The following is a 25791-nucleotide window of genomic DNA, read 5'->3' as shown; positions in this document are numbered from 1 at the left end:
ACCAATCATACCCCCAACTGGCCCCACAACAGTTGGTCCCGCCTCTCGACACTGCCCAATGGACAGTGCCAAGGTGCCAGACTGGCACTGCCCAAGGGACACTCCCCCTTACTTCTGACCTTCTTTTGGGGGGGGGTGGGGGGGCTCAATGGCCTCTCTTCCCTCCAGCAGGGGGCCAGCCACCTCTTCCCTGTTAGTGGGGAGCAGTTGTAAACCCCTGAAGGAGTGAACCACTTCCGCTGGGGGTTTTGTTTTTGGGGGGGGGGGGAGCGGCGTGGAACACTAGCGAGCCTGGAGACTTCGGTCCCGGGCCTGCTAATGAAATGGAAATCCGGATAAGCATATTACTCTTAGAATCTTGGACTGGGAGACACATTGAGGCTGTGGCGCCCAGTGGGAAGCCTTCAAAATAGCCTCCGCTGATGTCCCCTGGCTTGCTGCGCTGCTAGAGTGGCACAGCGGGCTGAGAGGATTGCCCCCCCTATATTTGATAGGGTGGAAGGAGCAAGTGGGTAGGGTGGTGGACAAGGCAAGTGGGGTTGGCAAGGTGACGGGTGGTAGCTTGGTGAGGGGATTAAGGTGGCAGATTGAGTTGGGGGTCAGGTGGTAAGTGGGTAACAGGATTGGAGTAGCAGCCTGGGCTGAGAGTTGGGGGGAGTGTGTGTGTGTGTGTGTGTGTGTGTGTGTGTGTGTGTGTGTGTGTGTGTGAATGAATAGTGGAAAAAATCAGGCGGGTCAATTGTGTAGATGTCCAGGATTGGACTAGGATTTTTCTGTCTAACATTTCCTAGGTAACTGTTCAGCTAACTAAGTCAGAGGGTTCCGTGGAGCAGGGGAATAAATTGTGCATCAGAAGTTCAAATTTCCTGGACTCTTCCCAGGGAGCCAGTGTGCTGGGATTTCTATGGGATCCCAAAGTGCATCTAGGGTCTAATACCTAGTCTCTAACATTCTGGAGACCAGAAGATCTGGGTCAGAGCTAATGTTTCAGGTCAATGACGTTTCATCAGAATTGATGCATGAAAGAAAGGTTATAAACTTAAAACATTAACTCGGTTTCTCTCTCTACATTTGCTGCCAGACGGAGCGAGTATTTCTAGTACGTTCTGTTTATATTTCAGATTTCCAGCATCTGCATCACTTTGCGTAAAAGTTTAAGAGCAGCTTGCATACAAATCCAACTGCTCTCCTGTACACAGCAGGTATTTATCTAACAAAACCTGAACACAGCAATTGTGAGGAGAGAGGATAGAGGAGTAAAGAAAATTAATTGTTTTAAAAATATAGCGAATACAGTTAGCAAATAAATTATGAAGGGAAGTGTCTCCTACCCACCTAAACTAAATTCCAAAATGGGTTCATCTGGATCCTGGCTGTTAGCTAGAAAAGAACATAGGTTTGTCAGTAGAATACTACTTCATAATACCAAAGAATAAAACAAATCAAATCAAATCAGAGTTCAAACCATAACAATCAGCTTTGGAAGTATACAGCAGAAGTTTCTTAGTTGGCATGCTCCAACTGACACAATTGGGGTAGACGAAGCTCACCAAATAAAGTTAGACAATTTTTGCCATCTGAACCTCTTATAATAGCAATATAAATAAGCATAAATTATGGCAAGCGTAGAGAAATGCAAGAATCAGAAAATCCAGGATCCAATACCTGTATTGATGAGCTATTAATTTTGTTAGTGGTACATTATTTTCTCACTAGCTGGAAACTGGTACCCACAAATGGCACAAGATCAAAGGCGATAAATGCTCAGATCATTCAGGTGGTATTTTATTTAAACTGATATATAGGTCTGTGTGACAGACCTGTATATATCAGTTTCACCTATTAGTACTTAATCCTTTCTCCTAGTATTTAATCTGAAGCTAGCAGCAGAACAGCAATCAGATGGTGTTTTATTTTGCTTGCAAAGTAACGCCATGCATTTGGGCATCAGTGATATTTCGTGGATTGAAATACATATCGGAAGGGTTATTACAATTGGATTCACAGGAAAACAGAATTGATTTTTATCCTCAAGTTTGCAGCTTATTATAATCGATGAAGTAAGAGACCAAAACAAAGTCTCTGAATTTACAGGTAAGATGAAGGGTGGAAAAAAAAGGACATGGTAATTCCTTGGGAAAATAAAGCAGTTAAAATTTGTGATTTAAGAAAAACGCTAAAGGAAGCCTATGTCAAATTAAGGAGTGGACTTAGTGCAAGAGCTTCGGATACAAGGAAGAGCAATAGCCCATTTGGCCTTTTGAGTTTGCTCTGCCATTTAAAAAGATCTAGGCTGACCTTCAATCTCAATTCCACCTCTTGCACCATCTCCATATCCAATAATTTCCTTTGAATGCAAACATTTATCAGTCTGAGTCTTGAATAAATTCAATGGCTAAGTTTCCACAGTCTTCTGGGATAGGAAATTTCAAAAGATCTCCATCCCTTTGAGTAAGGAAATCTCTCATCTCACTGCTAAATGGTCAATCCCCTAATCTGGGACTGTGAGCCCTAGTTCTAGACTCCCCAGGCAGGTGAAATATCCTCCCCACCATCAACCCTAGGAAACCCCAAAAGATTGAAACTCACTGAAGTTCAGCCCACAAGTAACAATTTTCAGAGCAAGAAACACAGGCATACAAATCAATACCAACTCAAAAGGAGCACAAATAAATTTGTGGATGTCAAGATTAAGATTGAATAACAATGTTGAGAAGATTTGCTCTTTCACATGGAAACACTAAATTCATTGCACCAACACCACAAATCTTATCCATTTGGCTTTTCAGAGTGAAATAATTTACTGGTTGCAAAATGTACATTCAACAAGGATCAAATATCTTTAATGGCTATATTCGGAATCATTTGTTAAGTCTGACTAATATTCAGAATCTCTAATTACTGCAGGGCTTTTAGACCATTAGACTATTAAAAAAAAAAATCGGAGTAGGCCATTTAGCCCTTCGAGCCTGCTTTGTCATTTAACAAGATCATGGCTGATCTAACACACTATGTCCACTTTTTTGCCTGATCTGCAACCCTTGATTCTGCTACTGATTAAAAACCTATCGGTCTCAGCTTTGAAAATGTTCCAAGGACTCAGCCTCCACAGCTTTCTAGGGTAATGAATTCCAAAGATTCATCATTCAGAAGAAATTTTTCCTCAAATACATCTTATTCTGCGACTATGCTCTCTGGTCCTCCTAACATTTACCATCTAACCCCCTAAGAAACTTGTATGTTTCAATCATATTACTTCTTTCTTCTGAACTCCAAGGAGTATATACCCAACCTGTTTAATCTTTCCTCATATGGCAGTCCCTCCACACCAGGGACCATCCTGTGCTGCCTCCAATGATAATATATATTTCATTAAATAAGGGGATGAAAACTGTACACAGTATTCTAAATGTGACCTCACTAGTACCTTGTACAGTTGCTGTAATTATTATTTTTATATCCCAGCCTTCTTAAAATAGCACAGTATTGCCAGATATTAGTGATTTAGATGAGGGAACTAAATGTAATATCTCTAGATGACACAAAGTTGGGTGGGAGGGTGAGCTGTGAGGAGGATGCAGAGATGCTTCAGTGTGATTTGGATAAGTTGAGTGAGTGGGAAAATGCAAGGCAGATGCAACGTAATGTGGGTAAGTGTGAGGTTACCCACTTTGGTAGCAGAAACAGGAAGGCAGATTATTGTCTGAATGGCAATAAATTGAGAGGGAATGTGCAATAAGACCTGGGTGCCCTCATACACCGGTCGCTGAAGGTAAGCATGCATGTGTAGCAGGCGGTAAAGCTGACAAATAGTATGCCGACCTTCATAGCAAGAGGATTCGTGTACAAGGCCTTGGTGAGACCACAACTGGAATAGTGTGTAGTTTTGGTCTCCTTATTCTGAGAAAGGATGATCTTGCTATTGAGAGTGTGCAGTGAAGTTTTACTGATTCTTGGAATGGCGGGACTGAAGTATGAGGAAAGATTGAGTTGCTCCGGATTATATTTGCTGGAGTTCAGAAGAATGGGAGGGGATCTCATAGAAACCTATAAAATTCTAACATGACTAGACAGGGTAAATGTAGGAATGATGTTCCTGATGGTTGCCGAGTCCAGAACCACAGTTCGTAGTCTAAGGATAAAGGTTTTAGGACTGCAGTGAGGAGAAATGTCCTCACTCAGAATGTGGTGGGTCTGCGGAATTCACTACCACAGAAAGCAGTTGAGGTCACAACATTGTATGTTTTCACGAAGTTAGATAAAGCTCTTGGGGCAAAAGAGATCATTTTCTATGTGAGAATAATACATACCATACTGTCCTTGGTGTGATGAATACATGATCACAGCAGCCAATGATAATTTATTAGATATTTTAACATTTATCTATTCTCTTACAGTTTCTGGTTAAGAAACCCAGCTGCATTCAACTACACTTATAAAATGAATACCCTAGTTTATAATCAATTCATGTTGACTGATTAACTAATTTGAGGGAATTCTGGATTAAATCTGGGATTTTATTGGAGGAATGAAGGGTCTTTCATACTTGGGTTTAATCAATTTGTCAGCACTAATATCTCAAGAGTATTCCATTAAATTAAAATATGGGATTAGGAATGAATGTCCTGCTAACTAATTTTCAAACATGAGACATTCAAGCTTTTAAAAGCTCAAACTCAAAAGCTTCCATCATAAAAATGTGTTCCAGTAAAGACTCTTTGAAGCCAAGACAATGTCTTTCAAAAGGAGAGCACCTGGTCAGCTAGTCAACATTCTGTGATAATTTATAGATAACCACAAACGATATTCCAATAGAATAGTTTCATTTCCTCAAAATTTCACCTGTGACTTCAAAATATTAAGCTCAAAAATGTATTTCCAGGCAACAGATTTCAATAGAAATGTACACAAAACTCCTCACCTGTCAGAGATAAACCTAACATATCTGAAGACATATCAAACGTTGAAGCTCGCTGCATGGATCTGGCTTTAACATTGCGCCGTGGGCTTTGTTCATTTGTTGACATTTTTTCATGAGTAATATATTTTTTCCTTATTGCAGAGTTCAGGCTGCACGTTCCTTCCTTTAGAGAATAAACAGAAGATGTTTTTAGGAGTTTGGACTTCTGAAACAAAGTTAAAGAGTATAGGGTGAAGATTTACATGACTGGGACATTTACCGTACAGATCTTTTAAGTATCAATCTCTGAATAATGATAATAAATAACATCTCTATGTACTATTCTGCACAAGACCTTTGGGTTCAACGTGGAAAATTCAGGGACTGATGCACAGCAAAAGTCCACGCATTATTCAGGAGATCACATCTATTATATTTGGAACTTTGTTGAGGGGACAAGTAGCACAGCTCCCTTTTTGTTTTTATTTTATTCAAGTGATATGGGCTTCGCTGGCTAGGCCAGTATTTATTGCCTATCCCTAATTACCCTTGAGAAGGTGATGGTGAACTGCCTTCTTGAACCTCTGCAGTCCATGTGATGTAGGTACACCAGCAGTGCTATTAGGGAGACCGTTCCAGAATTTTGACCCAGTGACAGTGAAGGAACGGCAATATATTTCTAAGTCAGAATGTTGAGTGGCTTGGAGGGGAACTGCCAGGTGATGGTGTTCCAAAGTATCTGCTGCTAGATGGTAGCGGTTGTGGACTTGAAAGGTGTGAAGGAGTCTTGGTGAGTTCCTGCAGTGCATCTTGTAGATGGTACGATGGCTGCTACTGTGTCAGTGGTGGAGATAGTGAATGTTTGTGGAAGGGATGCCAGTCAAGCTGGCTGCTTTGTCCTGGATGATGTCAAGCTTCTTTGGTGTTGTTGGTGTTGCACTCATCCAGGCAAGTGGAGAGTATTCAATTCCATTCCTGATTTGGGCTTTGTAGACTGGTGGACAGGTTTTGGGGCTTCAGGAGGCAAATTACTCAATGCTGGATTCCTAGCCTCTGACCTGTTCTTGTAGCCACAGTATTTACATCACTAGTCCAGTTCAGTTTCTGGTCAATGGCAACCGCAGGATATTGATAGTGAGGGATTCAGCGATGGTAATGCCATTGAATGTCATGGGATGATGGGCAGATTCTCTCTTGTTGGTGATGGTCATTGCCTGGCACTTGTGTGGCACAAACGTTACTTGCCGCTCATCAGCCCAAGTCTGGATATTGTCCATGTCTTGCTGCATTTGGACATGGGCTGCTTTAGTATCTGAGGGGTTGTGCAATCATTAGCAAGCATCCCCACTTCCAACCTTATGGTGGAAGGAAGGTCATTGATGAAGCAGGACACTATCCTGAGCAACACCTGCAGTCATGTATTAGAACTATGACTGATCTCCAACAACCACAGCCATCTTCCTATGTAAAATTATCCTTGAAAAAGGCAAATCTCCAACGCAAGTCAAGAATTAATAAGTGCACAGATTTAAAGTTACAAAATCATTCAGCCTATTGTACCCATGCCAACTCTCTGAAAGTTATCCAATTAATTCCATTGCTCTGATCTTCCCATAATCTTGCAAACTTTTATATATCCAATTCTCTCAAATGAGAGTTCCTACTATATCTACTTATATTTCCAGGCAGTGCTTTCCAGATAATAAATTTGCTGAAAACAAATGCTGATTTCCCAGTGGTTCTTTTGCTAACTATTCCAAATCTGCACCCTTTGGTTACCAACCCTTGTGACAAAGGAAAGCTTTGCAGTTTCTGCCTTTTATTCATTATTTCTTTTTAAAATCCAGTTTTGCACGATAAATTGACAGGTGATTTGCCAAAAAAGTTACTCAGCTGGGTCAACAGCTACAAAAATCTGAACGTGTGTTGATCCTGTCCTGAGGAACAAAATGAGCATCAATTCTGGTTTGACAGGGAGTAAACTTTTGTCAGACCAAGGGAGAAATAGTAAACTACATGGGCTAAAATCTCCTCTGACTGATTGGCCGAGTGGCAGTGGCAGGGGTGTCTGAATCAACAGTTCACCTCTCCGACCAACAAAGATGCAATAATAGTGGGGACAGGAGGAGAACAGTGAAGAAAAATAAAAGCACGAAATGGAACCATGATCTTGTTTCTTTTGTCCTTCCTCAGAAGAAGCCAAGCTGCTCTAAATAGAAGCAAATTTGAGAAATATTTCAGGATTCATGTTGGGAGGTGGTTAATGGGTTCGGAAACTGGCAATAATTTATGTCACATTTGAAAATAGATAGCATTAAATCCATCAATTCCATTATGAAGAAAATATTTTAATACTGTTCAATGCAAAGCAAGATTATTATTGGCTTATAGTAACTATGATTTATATTACATTTTGTGGTAAACCAGCAAAAATATCCAGTCAATGTTTTTGCACATCACTGCTGTACATTCTTTTTAGATAATTTAGATGTTACCAGCACCTCGACTATGAACACTAAGAATGTATTTTAGTGAACAGAACAGCACATTAAATATTTTGCAGTGTAAATCACATCTACCTTATTAAAATATATATTTTAAAAATTGAATGGCATACCCATGAACGGTGTCACTGGAGTACAGGAGGCGGATTCACGCTAGCAAGCATGCAGACGATAAACCTTTTAACTTCAAGCAAAAAAGTGAAATGTCAAGTTAGACACCACAGGCCACTTCCTCACTTCTAGTGCCCTGTTATTACATAGCACTGATAGCTTGCTAGTAGTATGTTGACAAAAGAGGACCTAGGAGAGAAGATATTTGATTAAATTAAATTGGAGAAATTACAAGGAGAAAACAAGGTACAATAGACAAGGAAAAATAGAAGTCTTAACAGAAGTTTTGGAAATTAAAATCCACTATTCTTTCTATCATCCAGTAAAATAAGCGGTCTTCATTTTATTTGCATTCCTTTATATAGGAAATTACTTCAAGATGGACAAGAGTCAGACATTTGATATGTAATATTTATTAGTCACAAGTAAGGCTTAAATTCACAGTGCAATGAAGTTACCGTGAAATTCCCCTAGTCACCACAGCCCGGCGCCTGTTCGGGTCAATGCACCTAACCAGCATGTCTTTCAGACTGTGGGAGGAAACCGGAGTACCCGGAGGAAACCCACACAGACACGGGGAGAACATGCAAACTCCACACAGACAGTGACCCGAGCCGCGATTCGAACCCGGGACCCTGGTGCTGTGAAGCAGCAGTGCTAACCACTGTGCTACCATGCCACCTAAACAGGGGAACTAGTGCTAAACAGGGGAATTAGTTGGGCCTATGATAGCAGCTGAATATCTCAACTGTACCCAAGTAACCAAAAGTGGACAATTTTTTGAGTTACCATCTGAGCAGAGTATGTATTGCTTCAGAATGATATCCCCCCAATCAGCACTTGAGTGATTTGTCAAGAGGCGAATATGATCAGCTTTAACATGTACCAAAAAAGTTGGAAATACAACACAAGACAATCTGTTAAAGGAAAAATCAATATGTTGGGTATTATGGCCTTTTTCAAAACTGCGTTCAGAATATTGGATCTAATAAATTACCAGTTCTTCAACTTAAAATACTTTTTCGATGTGCAGAGGTTTAAATGCAGTCATGTCATATTATCTTAACAGGACTGTGAACTGCAATGCTTCACATGTATATGGAGAAAGATCCTGAAAGGTCTCGACAGGATTGATGTGGAGAGGATGATTTCTTTTTTGGGAGAATTTAGTACTGGGGCCACTGTTCAAAAATAAGGGGTCGTCCAGTTAGGACAGGGATGAGGCATGATTTTTTCTCAGAGGGTTGTGCATCTTTGGAACTCTGCCTCAAAAGGTGGTGGACAGAGTCATTGAATATTTTTAAGGTAGAGGTAGATAGATTCTTGGTATGCAAGGTGGCGGGTGGGGGGCGTCATCGAGGGTGAATGGTGTAACAATAGTTAGCATTTCTGGTGCAGATTATTAGTCAGAATGGAGCTGTTGTGCACCTCTACCCTTCACTGGTTCAATTTTAGATGCCCACCATTTCCTTTTGTTTCTCAGATAAGAACAGGAACAATTTTAAATTGAACCTATTGGAATTTGCTAGTTATACTGCAAAGTGGCTTAAGAAACACAAGTAGTGGGAGAGAGCAGATCCAGCAAGGCTTAAAAGAGCACAAGCAGAGTGGAAGTGCTCAGACTTAGAATAGCATGATGAGAAGCAGGGGAGTTCAGAGCCAGTGAGGCATGAAAAAGCACGAGGAGGAACAAGAGAATATGGACCCAGTGGGACAGTACGAGGTACAGCAAGAGTGAGCTAACCCAGCTGGGGCTCAACTTGCAGACCAATGCAATGAGAAAAAGTGTGATGTCGCAGGTGTGAAGAGTTATTTTTTAAATATTTCTGGGTTCTACTCTAGTATTCTGTAAAGCACAACTGTGGTTTGTGTGGTGCGCGTGGAGCTGGGTGTGTGTGACAGACAGGCATTTGAAGTGAACGAGGCTGAGTTGGATGTTCTACAAGTAAATAAGACATAAGTTTAAATCTGCATTAGTAGATAAAGAAAGTTTGTGTTCAGTTGTTAAATTTCAAATGGAAGTTAAAAAAAAGTTTACAGCTTGGAAAAGGCATAATTATTAAATTTTATTTTACCTGGTAGTAGTAGCCATAAGGAGAACTGTTTATACCCTAGGAAAGATAAATTCCAAAGAAGGATAAAGTCAATGGGAATAGATTAAAGAGGGAAAAACATATTGAAAAAGAGGTTGGGAGTTATGATAAGGGTGGCCTTGTAAGGCCTCCTGGAGTAATGTTCTGTGTTAGGACAGGGCTATGAAAAGAAACAGAGTGAGCAACCCAAAAAAGTGGCTGCGTTATTTTAAAGTCTGGAATTTCCTCAGCCAAGTGGGAGAGAGAGATCCTGTGATATCCCTTCCCTACAGCAACAATGGGGTCTGCCTTATGGTAATATTACTGGAATTTTTATGGATTAATTATTTATAAGGATTGTTGCCTAAAGGGATGCTTTAAGAATCTTTTGGAGAACTGTTCTATATGACTACTTTTAACTGTGTGAGTGTAATCATGTGTGTTTAAGTTTTCTTTTGTTAATAAATATTTTAATATTCAAAATATCCAAAAGCATTACTGGAATTTTTGACTTCCGATTTCAGTACACATTATCTTGTGGTAAAATACAAATAGAAAATAATTGTGATCGCTTGTCAAGTTTCCCTTTTTGGGATTTGGTTCGCAAGGCACTTGCCACCTGCTAGATCATAACACAGAAACAGACAAGTGATAGGTTTGTGAGTATTTTGCCCTTTTCTTTCAAAACCTGTGAAATTTATTAGTAATTGTAAGGTTTAATTAGCAGTAAGGTTTACTATTTACAGCAGGGGTAAAGTTTATTGGGAGCAGGAGGGTTTATTAATGATAATTGATTTAATTTTCCTAATTAATTTAACCAAAAGGTCAGCAGAGCAGATAGAAGAAGCGAGAGCTGAACAGGGTATATCTCTCTGCACTGAAGCACTCTGAAGTTTCTCTTCATTAGATAATAAGTTTCCTTTCTATTTTTCCAACCAAAATGAATATCCTCACACTTAAACATATCCACCAAATTTTTGCCCACTCATCTAACTGATCCATATCCATTTGTAAATTGCTTATTTCTCTATTGCAACTTATGATCCCACCTATTTTGATGCCATCTACAAATATGGCTATAGTACTTCTATCCCTCTGTCCAAGTCATTAATGTAGATTGTAAATGATTGGAGGCCTGAGCCCTGTGGAACCCCACTAGACACATCTTGCCTACCAGAAAAGGATCCATTCATCCCAACTCTCTGCTTTCTATTGGTTAGCCAGTTCTCTATCCAAGCTAATGGTTAAAAAGGCTGGAACAAAAGCCAACATCAAATAGGGTCAAAACATAGAGAAATGTTAAAAAGAGAAAATGTTAAAAAGGCAAAATTAAAGGTCCCTATCTGAATGCAAGAAGCATTTGCAATAAACCAGATGAATTCATGGAACAAGTACTCGTGAATGAGTATGATCTGATTGCCATTATGGATTCATTGCTGCAGGGTGACTGGGAACTGAACATGCAAAGGGATTCGAGATTTCGGAAACATAGGCAAAAAGGAAAAGGAAGTAGAGTAGCACTATTAATAAAAGATGAGTGGGGATCTTCAGAACAAGATGTAGAAGCAGTTTGGATGGAGCAAAAAAATAAGGGGAAGCAGTTTAGTTTAGTTATTTATTAGTGTCACAAGTAGGCTCACATTAACACTGCAATGAAGTTACTGTGAAAATCCCCCAGTGGCCACACTCTGGCACGTGTTCGGGTACATTGAGGGAGAATTTAGCACGGCCAATGCACCTAACCAGCAGGTCTTTCGGACTGTGGGAGGAAACCGGAGCACCCAGAGGAGACCCACGCAGACACAGGGAGAACGCAGATATTGACCCGAGGCCGGAATTGAATCCAAGGTCTTTTGGACAGGAAGCTTGTTTCCTACACGAGTAAGTGCATTAACAGAGAGAGAGATCATTGGAATGGGGCAATGGTGATTGAGGTTCTGATGGCAATCTGGGCTGGTGGGATGGTTTAAACTGTGTACCCTGTTGGATGTCTGGCATGGTAGCACAGTGGTTAGCACTGCTGCCTCATAGTGCCAGGTTCGATTCTGGCCTTCGATGACTGTGTAGAGTTTGCATGTCCTTCCTGAGTCTACATGGGTTTCCTCCCAGTCCAAAGATGTGCACATTAGGTGATTTAGCCAAGGTAAATGCATATGGTTACAGGGATAGGTGGGATGCTCTTTCCGATAGTCAGTGCAGACTCCATGGGCCGGATGTCCTCTTTCTGCACTGTAGATATTCTATGGGTCTCAGCAGGGAGGCGATGGCCCAGTGGTATTATCGCTAGACTACTAATCCAGAAATGTTTGAGTACCTGGGTTCAAATCCCAGCACGGCAGATGGTGGAATTTGAATTCAATAAAAAAACTTCTGGAATTAAGGATCTATTGATGACCATGAAACCATCGTCGACTGTCAGAAAAACCTATCTGGTTCACTAATGTCCTTTAGGGAAGGAAATCTGCTGTCCTTACCTAGTCTGGCCTACATGTGACTCCAGAGCCACAGCAATGTGGTTGACTCGCAACTACCCTCCAAGAGTAACTAGGGATGGGCAATAATGCTGCCCAGCCAGCAACGCCCATGTCCCACAAATGAATAAAAGTATTCCTGCTTTGCCTGGTCTACAGTACTGTAAAAGCCTTACCAATCTGAGCTGCTGGGATGGTTTAAACTATTGGATTGGAGGAAATATTCCTGCTTCTCCTGGCCTACAAGCAATACTGTAAACACCTTACCTCAGATTTAACCCCTTTAATTTGTATTCTTTCAAGGGATGTGTACATCACTCACTAGGCCAGTAACTTTGTTGTCCATCCCTAATTGCCCTCGAGTCGGTGATAGTGAGACACTTCTTGAACCTCTGCAGTCCATGCAGTTTAAGTACACCCTCAGTGCTTTAGTGAGAGAGCTACAGGATTTTGACCCAGCAACAGTGAAGGTGATAATAGTTCCACATCAGGATGGTGTGTTGCTTAGAGGGAAACCTGCAGTTGGTGCTGTCGCCATGCATCTGCTGTCCTTCTCCTTCTAGATTTGCGAGGTCGCAAGTTTGGAAGGTGCTGTTAAAATAGCCCTGTAGTCGGTACACACTGTTGTGGAGAGGGGGTGTTCAAGGTGGTGGCTGGTGCCAGACTAGAGTGTTGTTGGATTCAGCAATGGTAATGCCATTGAAACCCATGGGGCGATGGCAAGATTCTCTCTGGTTGAAGCTAATAATTGCTTGACAGTTTTGTGACGCGAATGTTAATTGCCACTTGTCAGCCAAAGCCTGGATATTGTCCAGGTCTTGCTGCATTTGGACATGGACTGCTTCAGTATCCGAGGAGCTGTGAATAGTGCTGAACATTATACAGCAAGCATCCCCATTTCTGACCTTATGATGGAAGGAAGATCATTGATGAAACGGTTGCAGGTGTTTGGGCCTAGAACACTGACCTGGGGAGCTCCTGCAATGTTGTCCTGGAACTGAGATGATTGACCTACAACCACCTTTGTGCTAGGTATCACTCAAACCAGCAGGTGGTTCCGCCCGATTCATTTAGACTCAGTTCTGCTAGGACTCCTTGATGCTGCATTTAGTCAAATGCTCCTTGACAAGGGCAGTCACTCTTACCTCAGGAATTCAGTTATTTTGTCCATGTATAAACCAAGACTGTAATGAGATCAGTGTAGTAGGGCAGATCCAGAATTGGGGCAAATCCAGGGTGTGCATGTAACAGCAGGAAAAGGAATGTCTAAGAAAGGGTTAAAACACAGGATCCACCGTTAACTGAGGGCAGACACACCCAATTAACACCTCAGACTGCCAACATGGTTACTTTACAGGTGAGATCATTTAAAGGCCTTGGCGAACAATGCAGGGTCGATACTGATTAGCAAGGCTCAACTGAGTCTAGAGAAGCCATTGTTCCTAGAAACTGAGGAGATGGGATGGTTATCACACCATCAAAACTTATTTATCACACACATCGGTTTTGTAGACAAGATAGGCAAGGATAGCCGGACACAACTGATGAACATGGAGTACCCAGGACAATAGACCCGCCTATGTGATCAACTATAATCAATTCAAGCTATTTGTATCAATGATATCCTTTTTTACAACACTCTGGATCCCAGAGAACAATATAAGTAATGTGTACAGCCTTTGTATCTTCAGAATCAGCCTAGGTACAGACTGGACTGATTCTCTCTCATGAATGTGGAAATAAAACCATTTTACTGAAGCCTGACACGGACTCAAAGACTTCTCGTTTATTCCCTCCTACAAACTCAGCGCTAGAGAGCATCCTCCTTCAAAGTGCAGTTTCCTGAAGCCCAGGAAACCTGGCCTTCTGCGGTTGAAATGAAGGCACGCAGTCTCAGTATGATATCCAAATGGCCCACTTGCTTCCTTTAAATGGATTGGCTACTCACCTTGCCTTCCCCCCCCCCATTCTCTTTGTTAAAACTTAAAGTAGATGGTTCAAGACAGGTTTGGTTCCTATTCCAGGCTTTGTGCATTTTAACATCTGATAAGACCCTAACCCACCCACTTTTGCGAGTTAAGATTCAGCCTTTAATTTTTTCTATTTTTTTTAAACTTGTGTCTCTTGGTATTTGAACTCCATCAGTGTGAACAAATTGTCAGGATCAACATTGTTAATTCCCTTCTTAATCTCAAAAATCTTAATCAGGTCACCTTGACGTATACACTTATCCCAAGAAAACAGTTATTCCTGTCAAATATCTATGCCTTTGTCATTTCAAACTATTAGCCCATGAGCATATTATTCCCATGCTGTTCATACATAACAATTTATTACATTCGTGTGATCTTTCGCAAATGATGAAGCTTTACTAAAAATAAACTGTACTGAAATTATTTATCAGGTGGAAACTTATATATGAAGTTGAGCAGAAATTGTGAAATATACAAGGTCCACTATCCCAATCTTTTAAAAAAGGCTTCTGGATAAACTGGTTGCACTGGCAAGTAAAATATTTAAATGTGTATACTTGTAAGTTGATAATAAGAGTAAAGACAAAAATTGTTGAAAGATAGTTTATATGAATAAATGGAAGAAATACAGAATCTACATCATGGTAAACAGCTCTTCGAAACATTCAGTATAATAATCAATAGTAGCCGATAAGCAAAATCCCATGCTGTGTCACCAAAAACAGTTTGAGAAGACAATACGAGTGCCTACAGACTGCTTACTTGGCAATACCGGAAGACAGCACAGAATCTTTGTGGACATATTGGTTTTGTAATAAGTATGGAGGAATGCAAAAACTCAGATTTCACACTTGGGATATTAGGAAACTCTTAGGCAACTTTGAATTTTTATCTTTGAGAAAAACTGACAGATAACCTTATTGAAGTTTTCAAGATTCTAAAATGTACAGATAAACAAATCCTTGTTTAGTATAATTAAACCACACAATGCTAACCAAGGGCAATGTATTCAAGTATTCCATAAGAGTACGTTCGACCAACAAAGGCTTTAAGCCACAATTACATCTGGGTTATTTCACCGTAGCAGGGAATTTTAAGTACTTGCTTTCCAATCAACACTCAAGGAAATCAAGTAACCAATTCTTCACATAAACAATGCAGAAAGTAATTCACATTTGCACCGGCTTTAGTTTCAGTAATGGAGAAACACTTTGTACCATGAATGATAACATAGGGAAGAGATCATAAAATTCTTGTTGGTATAATGTTGTATAAAACTGACAATTGTTTCTTCAGCAGCGAGTAGTAAAACAGCATCACAGCAGTTTTCTTATGACACTGGAGGCCTTCAGAGGGGAGACGGTTCAGGTACATGTGAGGCATATTCCTACGAGATGATGGATGAGAAATCCAAGTTACCTGAGTAACTAAAGATTAAGATGTGAAATGGGAAGTACTGAGGTGAACATTGAAATAAAGTATGAAAATAGACAGCAAGGAACATAAAAGGGAACCCAAAAGTCTTTCATAAACATAGAAATAGTGAAGCAGGGTCAAAGATTGGGACGAACTAGGAATTGGACTCACATGAATAAGAACACTGAAGAAGACAATGAGGTCCACCATGCCTGTGCTGACTTTGTGAAAGAGATGTTCTGGAGGAGAGCAAGAGCACATCTGAGGTAATAAATCAGTACTTTGTCTCGGTTTTCACAGAGGAGAATGTGGACAATAATTTAAAGAAAAAAAGTATAGAAATTAGTTAGGAAGCACTTGAATAAAAGTCAGGAGCACTCAAGGAGCAAAGTCACTCATGCCAGATGGGATGGATGCTTTTATTGCTGCAGAAAAAAATAGAAACAACAGAAATTCTAGCCACAATCTTCCAATCCTCCTTTTAGAATGGTGCCACAGTTCCATCCACCATATCACAGGAAGGTCGTAATTGGCCTGGAGGGAGTACTGGAAAGATTTACAAGAATGTTGCCACACCTAGAAAATTGCAGCTATGAGGAAAGTTTAGGAAGGCTAGGGTTGTTTGCCTGGAAACAGAAGAGGCTGAGGAATGACTTGGAATCATAGAATCCCTACAGTACAGAAGGAGGCCATTCGGCCTTGATTGAGATATACAAAATTATGAGGGACCAAGACAGAGTGGTCAAGGAAGACTTGTTTCCCTTCGCGGAGACATCAATTACTAAGGGGCACAGATTTAAAATGATTGGTATAAGGGTTGGAGAGGATATGAAGAGAAACTTTTTCACCCAGAGGGTGGCAGGTGTCTGGAATTTGCTGCCCAGATTGATGATTGGTGCAGAAACCCTCAACTCATTTAAAAAGTACCTGGATTTGCACTTGAAGTGCTGTAGCCTGCAAGACAACAAGGGTGCTAGGTGGAGGGATTAGATTAGATAGTTAAATTGGAGGATGCAACAAAGTTACCCTGCTGGTTGGAGGGGGCTGTAGGAAGTATGGAATGGATGGCACAGGAAAAATGGAGTGGGAGATGGGGATGGTATAGAATGAAGAGATGGATGAAGGATGACAGGGGAAGAATGGAATGGGATTTAAAGAAGTACTGTTGCAATAAAGATACAAATTTCACTACAAATGTTTTGGGGATTAGATAACATCCTTTTTAGTAAAATGTATAAATTAATTTTGCTCACCTAATCCTGCAACAATTTCATCAACATTTATGAAGTTAAGCTAAACTCCCAGGTGATCAATGATGGGACAAGGGAAAAGCAGTGACAGAACAGAAAGGAAGGAGAATCTACAAGTATCTAGGAGCTAAGCTTGAACATCCAGAGGACTTTTGTTTCTTCCAGCAACACAAGTTGAACTGTTAAATACACAGTATTTAAAACATATTAAACTAAAACCCTTTGGAATGGAAAAAACAGAAAACTACACACTATAATCAGGCTTGAAAAGTGCAGAAGTTTTAATAAATTCGCAAGTATTGTGCTCAAATTCTTGCAATACACTTTCATTACTTACGTACAGAAAGGTTGGTTTTCTGGTGTTATTAACTGTCAACTCTGCATTTCTTCATGTTAAAATAGTTTTGCTACTTCCACTTTTCACCTGAGGGGAGAAAAGAAAATGAAAACTTGAGATGGAACTCAATCTTCAATTTGTTGAAACAATGTTTGCTTCAGTATTAACATGAAGGACGATTTATCCTTTTCAGAGTTATGTTAGTCTTGCTTTGAGGTATTTAGCATTTCTCACTGTAGGTGATAGCTCTGGGCTTTTTAGATGCTAAAACAATACAGCAAAAGAGAAAAAAAAATCATACTTCAGTGACTGTGTTTAAATACTGTGATTCGCACAATTTAACATTTCCATTACGTCTTTAATAGTGTTAACAACCAATATTCCATCTGTGCATTTCATAGCACAATCCTGCAGACCAAAAGAGAGATATCCTATGATTTTAATGTTGGACAGATTTCACAGTTCAAGTGGATGCATTACAGATCTTTTACTCGCACCATTGCAGTTATCAAAATCCTAGTGAAATTATTGATCGGACGGTACAGAAGTTTGACACCTACAAACCAATTCCAGTAACATTATGTTCCGAGAAAAATCACAAATTGTGAATTTATTCAGAGGAAATCAGGGGTATTTGTTACTGAGGCCATGTTTATATTGTGAGCAACAACTTGAAGGCAGAACATTTCCAGGTAATTTTTGAGTTTCCTGAAGGAATTCAAAAACTCAACACCAAGTTATCATGGTCCAATTGTACACATCACATGGTCAGAAGTTTATATCAGAAGAATGAGGCCTAGGCCTAATGCTGGCCCAGTCATGGTTTATAAAGATTCAGTTTCAGATGGCTCCTTTTTCTACGCTCACAATATAAAGTATTTTTACTGATACACTGTTCAATAATATTGCATTCCTCAGACATCTTTCAAAGATAAAGAGTCCTACTTTCTCATAATCAGAACCAACTTTCTCATAATCAGAACTGACCAAGGAGGTGGATGGGGGCAAGGCAGTGGACGTGGTATATATGGATTTTAGTAAGGCGTTTGATAAGGTTCACCATGGTAGGCTTCTGCAGAAAATGCAGATGTATGGGATTGGGGGTGATCTAGGAAATTGGATCAGGAATTGGCTAGCGGATAGGAAACAGAGGGTGGTGGTTGATAGTAAATATTCATCATGGAGTGCGGTTACAAGTGGTGTACCTCAGGGATCTGTTTTGGGGCCACTGCTGTTTGTAATATTTATTAATGATCTGGATGAGGGTATAGTTGGGTGGATTAGCAAATTTGCTGATGACACCAAAGTCGGTGGTGTGGTAGACAGTGAGGAAGGGTGTCGTAGTTTGCAGGAAGACTTAGACAGGTTGCAAAGTTGGGCCGAGAGGTGGCGGATGGAGTTTAATGCGGAGAAGTGTGAGGTAATTCACTTTGGTAGGAATAACAGATGTGTTGAGTATAGGGCTAACGGGAGGACTTTGAATAGTGTGGAGGAGCAGAGGGATCTAGGTGTATGTGTGCATAGATCCCTGAAAGTTGGGAATCAAGTAGATAAGGTTGTTAAGAAGGCATATGGTGTCTTGGCGTTTATTGGTAGGGGGATTGAATTTAGGAGTCGTAGCGTTATGTTGCAACTGTACACAACTCTGGTGCGGCCGCACTTGGAGTACTGTGTGCAGTTCTGGTCCCCACATTACAGGAAGGATGTGGAGGCTTTGGAGAGGGTGCAGAGGAGGTTTACCAGGATGTTGCCTGGTATGGAGGGGAGATCCTATGAGGAGAGGCTGAGGGATTTGGGATTGTTTTCGCTGGAAAGGCGGCGGCTAAGAGGGGATCTTATTGAAACATATAAGATGATTAGAGGTTTAGATAGGGTGGATAGTGATAGCCTTTTTCCTCTGATGGAGAAATCCAGCACGAGGGGGCATGGCTTTAAATTGAGGGGGGGTAGTTATAGAACCGATGTCAGGGGTAGGTTCTTTACCCAGAGGGTGGTGAGGGATTGGAATGCCCTGCCAGCATCAGTAGTAAATGCGCCTAGTTTGGGGGCGTTTAAGAGATCCGTAGATAGGTTCATGGACGAAAAGAAATTGGTTTAGGTTGGAGGGTCACAGTTTTTTTTTAACTGGTCGGTGCAACATCGTGGGCCGAAGGGCCTGTTCTGCGCTGTAATGTTCTATGTTCTATGTTCTATGTTCTAACACCAACCCTGTTCCCTTCCAACATCGATCGGGCTTTTCTCACACTGCCATATCAGCACTTTAAAGTCTTTATGTCTATATTACTAGAATTGGATACAATATTCAAGATGCTTTCCATATCTACCCAAGCAGACAGGCAAAGTGGAGAAAATTCATTTTCAGATTAGCCTACTTTGCACATGCAAATTAGCATAATCCATTAATAGATTACCTATAAAGCATAATGAGGTATTTTAGTTTGAGCTGGAAGAAATCTAATTTCTAATTAACCTAATTTTGCAGTGAAATAAGGTAACGTTAACACAATCCATTGCCAAGTTCTCGGACGACTGAATGCCCTGTTTTCAGGACTGTTGTAGAATTTGAACACAGTTCGAATTGTTGAAAAAAAATTGTTTGCATTCCAAAATTATTTTCCTCTCTTCAGGTGTCCTGGCCAGCTTTCTTCCCAAATAATGATTTTAAAATAGATTTATCTTCATTCAATAGGTACTGTGAGGTCTTGCTGTATGCAAAAATGCGATTGCATTTGCTTACATAGCAGCAATCCCTGCAATTCTAAATAATTTGTTATTCGTGAAAGGCCTTGGAAAATCTTGCTGATAAATTATTAATGCAAATTCTCTTTTTCCAATTTGAGACCCAATTGACAGAAATTTCTGATCAGTTTAAAAAAATATTTATATGGCCCTTTTCACAACCACTGGACAAACCAAAATATTTTACAGCCAATGAAGTACTTTTCAATGGAATATACAATGAATGGTTGGACCCTAGGAAGTACAGAGGGCCAGAGGGAACTTGGTGTGCATGCCCATAGATCTCTGAAAACAGCAGGGCAGGTAAACAAAGTGGTTATGATGATATATAGGATTCTTGCCTTTATTAATAGAGGCATTGAATATAAAAGCAGGGAGGTTATGATGGAGCTCTATAAAATGCTCGTTAGGCCACAACTGGAGTCGTGTGTGCAGTTCTGGCCGCCACACTATAGGAAGGATGTGATTGCACTAGAGAAGGTGCAGAGGGGATTCACCAGGGTGTTGCCTGAGCTAGAGCATTTCAGCTATCACAAAAGAATGGAGAGGCTGGGGTTGTTTTCCTTCGGATTAAAGAAAGCTGAGGGGGGACCAGAGTGAGGTGTATAAAATTATTAGGGGCATAAATAGGGTGGATAAGGAGCTTTTCCCCTTCGCAGAGGGGTCAATAACTGGGGGGGCATAGCTTTAAGTTAAGGGGCAGGAAGTTTATACAAGATGTGAAGAAAAGCTTTTTCATCTAGAGGGTGGTGTGAATCTGGAACTCACTACCTGATAGAGGCAGGAACCCTCACAACATTTAAGAAGAATTAAAATGAGCATTTGAAATGCAATTGCAAACAAGGCTATGGGCCAAGTGCTGGAAAATGGGATTAGAATAGATAAATGCTTGATGGCTGGCACGAACGAAATGGAACCAAGGGCCTCTTGTCGTGCGGTAAACTCCGACTCCAATTGCAGGGGCTAGGCAACTGAAAGACAGACCAGCAATGCAGAAGCAATTAAAACCAGGGATGCTTAGGAAGCTAGAATTAGATGAATGCAGATATGAGAGATTGTGAGCTGTAGGAGATTAGTGATAGGGAAGAGTAATACCAAGGAAGGATTTGAGACAAGGATGAGAATTTTTAAATCAAGATGTTGCATGATCTGAAGTCAATGTAGGTTAACAAGCATGCAGGGGAAGGGACCTGGTGCAGTTCAACACACAGGAAGCAGAGTTTTGGATGACCTCAAGCTTCTTGATGGTAGTGTGTAAGGCACCAACCAGGAACGGAAAATCTCAGCAGGCTGACAGCATCTGTGGAGAGAGAATAGAGCCACCTTTTTGAATCTGGATGAGCATAGAAATGATCTGGATGAGCAACGAAAATCAGAAAAGATCAATACTATGGCGGGGGCGGGTGTGGGGGGGGGGGGGGGGTGAATAGCAAGGAAAGGGGATTGGAGAAGTGGAGAAATGGAAGTGAGAAAGAAGGATGATAAAAATGGATGACTGAAATGAAAAGAAGAAACAGAATGAAATAAAATAAATGGAAATGGGGTGGAGGTGGAGTGGAGAGTTCATCCTCAGAAGTTGTTGAACTCAACGTTCAGTCCAGGAGGCTGTAAAGTGCCCAATTGGAAGACGAAGTGCTGTTCCTCCAGTTTGTGTTTGGGTTCACTGGAATATTGCAAAAGACCAAGGATGGACGTGTGGACAGGAGAGCAGGGTGGTGTGTTGAAATGGCAAGCGTCAAGGAGATTTGGGTCCTGCTCGTGGACGGACTGAAGGTGTTCAGCAAAGTGGTCACCCAGTCTGCGTTTGGTCTCTTCGACGTAGAATAGACTGTATTGGGAGCAGCAAATGCAATAGACCAGATTGAAGGGGTGCATGTGAAGTGCTGCTTCACCCGAAAGAGGTATTTAGGACCTGGGGTGGTGAGCACGGAGGTGGTAAAGGGGTGGTGTTGCACCTTCTACGATTTCATGGGTAGGTGCCGTGGGCACAAGGTGTGATGGAGAAGCAAACCAGGGTGTCCCAGAGAGAATGGTCCCTTCGGAATGCTAACAGGGGGAGTAAGAGGAAAATGTGTTGAGTAGTGGCATCAAGCCAGAGTCGGCGGAAATGGCTCTGCTATCCACATGTCCGTCCTTGGTCTTTTGCAATGTTCCAATGAATCCCAGCACAAACTGGAGGAACAGCATCTCATCTTCCGAATGGGCACTTTACAGCTTTCTGGACTGAACATTGAGTTCAACAACTTCAGAGCATGAACTCTCCCCTCCACCTTCACCCCATTTCCATTTATTTTATTTCATTCTGTTTCTTCTTTTCATCTCATTCATCCATTTTTATCATCCTTCATTCTCACTTCCATTTTTCCACTTCTCCATTCCTGCTCTCCTACTTGCCCCACCCCCCTCATAGTATAAATCTTTCCTGATTTTCTTTGCTCTGATGAAGGGTCACCCAGACTTGAAAGGTTGGCTGAAGCTGTCTGGCCTGTTGAGATTTTCCAGCATTTTCTGTTTTTCTTTCCGATTCCATCCAGTATCGGCAGTATTTTGCTTTTAACCAACCAGGTGCGCATTGGAATAGTCACGTCTAGAGGCAAAGAGAGCATAAAGAGGACACTACGGACAACATGGCAATATGAAATGTAAAACATGCACTATTAAATGACATGTTTAAAAATGTTGTGCATTATTGTTTCTACTGTCCTGATTCAGGACTGAAAGTACAGTGGATGTAAGCCAGCAGTCATAGAATCGTTATAGCACAGAGGACCATAATGCCCTTCGTGCCTGTGCTAGCTTTGTTAAAGAACCATCCAACTAGTAACAATTCACTATTCTTACCTTGTAGCACTACAACAATGTGCAATATTGTTTTAAACTGCTAGAAATGCCTTCCAAGTCTGAAGTATCATGCAATGTACATTTATGAAAAATAGTGTTTCTCATTCATTAAAGAACATATTCTCCCAATATTCTGGCCCAATCATTGCATACTCTAGATTATACAGTTGCTTAATAAATTGTTAAAAAATTTTAGGACACTCAAATTCTTCACATAAAAGCTGTCATGAAACAGGCTGGAGTCTTTTAATGCAGCACAGTTTAGGCCTGAAGCGCATTAAATCTTGTTATAACATAAATTTTAAATACAACGAATTAAGAGCTCAGTGCCAGGTAATTCTAAGATTTGGATCAACATCAAATGCAAACTTGTGCAATTACATCCATTACAAAGTTTTAAAACTGTTACAGATTCATCACATCAAACTGCATTACCTACAGTACACAAATCACTCTCACATTCCAAGTAACAAGCAACATTCACTTACACAGTACAGCTTATTCTTCAGCTTCTGCCTTTCCTTGGGCAATGGTGTGACTTAATCTTGCAGATAAAACAGACATCTACATGCCCAGATACTTGGGTGTAAAATATCCAAGAGACAGATGATAACCTGGGCAGATGGTTGCTTTCTTCTGAATAACCCCAAGACATCACACACAAATACAGACAGGTTGCCAAAACTATTTCAGCCTGAGGGCATTAATATTTATCTGAATACTGATTGGAGCAGATGCTTGAGGCAGCACGGTGGCACAGTGGTTAGCACTGCTTCTCACAGCGCCAGGGATCCCGGGTTCGATTCCCGGCTTGGGTCACTGTCTGTGTGGAGTTTGCACATTCTCCCCGTGTCTGCATGGGTTTCTTCCGGGTGCTCCAGTTTCCTCCCACAGTCCAAAGATGTGCAGGTTAGGTGAATTGGCCGTGATAAATTCTCCCTCAGTGTACCCGAACAGGCGCCGGAGTGTGGCGACTAGGGGATTTTAACAGTAACTTCATTGCAGCGTGAATGTAAGCCTACTTGCGACTAATAAATAAACTTTTACTTTACTTTGCAAGTTTATTCTTGAGATTGAGCAATTTCACTTGTAGTTGGGTAGAAAGGCTGACAAAGTATCATATATCATCCACTGCTGCAAAAGTAACATTTGAAAAATCTGCAGTTTCTTCATAAAGATTTAACTACAACAGGTGGTAAAACTATAATATAGCAGCAGGCATGACAATTCCAATTTTCAAACATCGCAATTTCTTCATATATAAATCCACTGTATAACCTTTTTTTAACACCTGGCTGTGAGTTAGTCTGTACATTTTGCATTTTCTACAGCCTATTTTTTAAAACCATGCAACATTCAACACTTGCAGCAAAAAGAAAAGTTACAATAAATAATTTTTGGCCCCTCTTGAATGGACAACTCTCAATGGGTGATGCTTCGACACACACCTAAAACCTCTAATTTAAACGGCGATTCCTCTAATGGTATAGACAGCAAATGTTGGAAGGCTATTTAACTACAAAGCCATCACATCCAGGTCAGTTATGTAGCTGTAATCCATATCATGTGCATTTTCAAGTCACTTTTCTTTTTGAAACTGTCAACACTTGGACAGCTTCAGTGGGCCAAGGAAACAGATGAACCTCAGAATTGGTACAATGCAAAAGGCTGTATCTACACCTCTCTGAATGAGCCACTCCCTAGCTTCTCCCTGTAACCTTGCACATTCGTCCTTTTTTGAACGCCTCAATTGAGCCTGCTTCCACGAATGCTAATACATTCCAGACTTTAATCATTCACTGTGAAAAAGTTTTTGCCGCATGTTGTCTTTGCTTCTTTTGCAAATCTACGCCCTCTCATTCTTGATCCTTTCATGAGTAGTGTTACGAGGACGCTTGTTTTACAAAGAAAAATATACAATTTCTAATGTCTTCTTTTCTGGCTGGATTTGAATAAACTGCAATCCCTTGAAGACAATGGAGGAACTGACAGCCAGCTACAATATACAACCTCACATTCCACCCATACGGGATGAAAATGAACAGAACCTCAGATCGCTGGGGAGCATTGAAGTCCTTAATTTCCTGGTTGCTTTTACACTATTACTCTTCAAAAATGAGAGACATCAAAATGTAATTACCGGTTCTATAAAGCAATGATTGCAGCAGATTTTGTTTTCCACAGAATACAGGCGTCACTGGCTAGGCCAGCATTTTATTGCCCATCCCTTCTTGCCCTCGAGAGAATGATGATGAGCTGCATTCTTCAATCGCTGCAGTCCATGTGGTGTATATAGGTAAACTCACAATGCAGTTTGGGAGGGCATGGTAATTGCTTTTAAGAACTGCATATCAAGCCAAAGAGCAGAGATCAGAAGGTTTCAGAGAGCTGTATGTGTCTCTTTTTCTCTCTGAAGTATTGTGACATGGAAGCATTCTGAAATTCCCACATCACACAGAATATGCACTCTAGAGGTTGCAGCAGCCTTGACAATTCTCTATTAACTAATAACCCTGCTGCTGCTAACAAACCCTAGAAATAATAAACATTACTGTTATTAATAAACCTTACTAATACTGATAAACCCTAACACTTGATACACTTCCTGGTGGTAATAAGCCTTATATAAAAATACAAGTCACCAAATACTAACTTTTGACATTGTGCATCCATGCTCAATAATCTCAAAAATGTGTTTCCTATTAATTTTCCAGTGCACCCGCAAAATCAATGTTTTGGCAAGAGACCAAAAATTGATTGTGTGTGCGCATACACAGGCTTTGTTTAAATAGTCCCATACAAAACTGACTTGAATAGCAGCATTCTATTTAACGAGTATTCAGAGACTCTGCACATTGCTGCAAAATAAAAATGTCAGAATCTTCCCAGCTTCCTTTGCTACCATATAGGGAAAGCTATGGTTTCAGCAGGCTGAATATTTTGAGATGTATACGCATTAGCCACTAAATAATGTGTGGGCCTCAAATAGGATGCCATCCCTACTGGCCATTAATTTGCACTGCACCTATTCGCCGTGTCAGCCGAGTCACTGTATATACATGAAAGCGTTAACATTCAACAACTGACACACACAAGGACCATCATAAAAGCTTTATGTTACAAGCTTTTTCATATGACTCAGCAACAGACATCTGCTACAAGATACAGCAGCATTCT

At 40.7% G+C, this 25791-nt stretch overlaps 1 protein-coding gene across 9 annotated transcripts in view; it reads right to left on the bottom strand.

Annotated features, from left to right (window-relative positions):
- LOC144499846 (inositol polyphosphate-4-phosphatase type I A) overlaps positions 1 to 25791 on the bottom strand; it is a 175641-nt gene that overhangs the window by 77477 nt on the left and 72373 nt on the right. For 6 of the 9 annotated variants that reach the window (XM_078222393.1, XM_078222391.1, XM_078222394.1 and 3 more), the window contains exons 3-6: positions 17039 to 17121; positions 7518 to 7704; positions 4922 to 5084; positions 1336 to 1380 (exon numbers count right to left, since the gene is read on the bottom strand). In XM_078222393.1, coding sequence (XP_078078519.1) covers positions 1336 to 1380; positions 4922 to 5027 — 151 coding nt within the window. In that variant the 5' untranslated portion in view covers positions 5028 to 5084; positions 7518 to 7704; positions 17039 to 17121. Of the gene's footprint in view, positions 1 to 1335; positions 1381 to 4921; positions 5085 to 7517; positions 7705 to 13203; positions 13325 to 17034; positions 17122 to 25791 lie in introns of all 9 variants that reach the window. The other 3 variants (XM_078222389.1, XM_078222390.1, XM_078222388.1) reach the window with 3 other exon arrangements.

The sequence above is a fragment of the Mustelus asterias genome, chromosome 10, assembly GCF_964213995.1.
Source record: "Mustelus asterias chromosome 10, sMusAst1.hap1.1, whole genome shotgun sequence".
NCBI lineage: Eukaryota > Metazoa > Chordata > Chondrichthyes > Carcharhiniformes > Triakidae > Mustelus > Mustelus asterias.
Note: the sequence above shows the minus strand (reverse complement) of the source record. Positions and strands in the feature narration are given on the sequence as shown.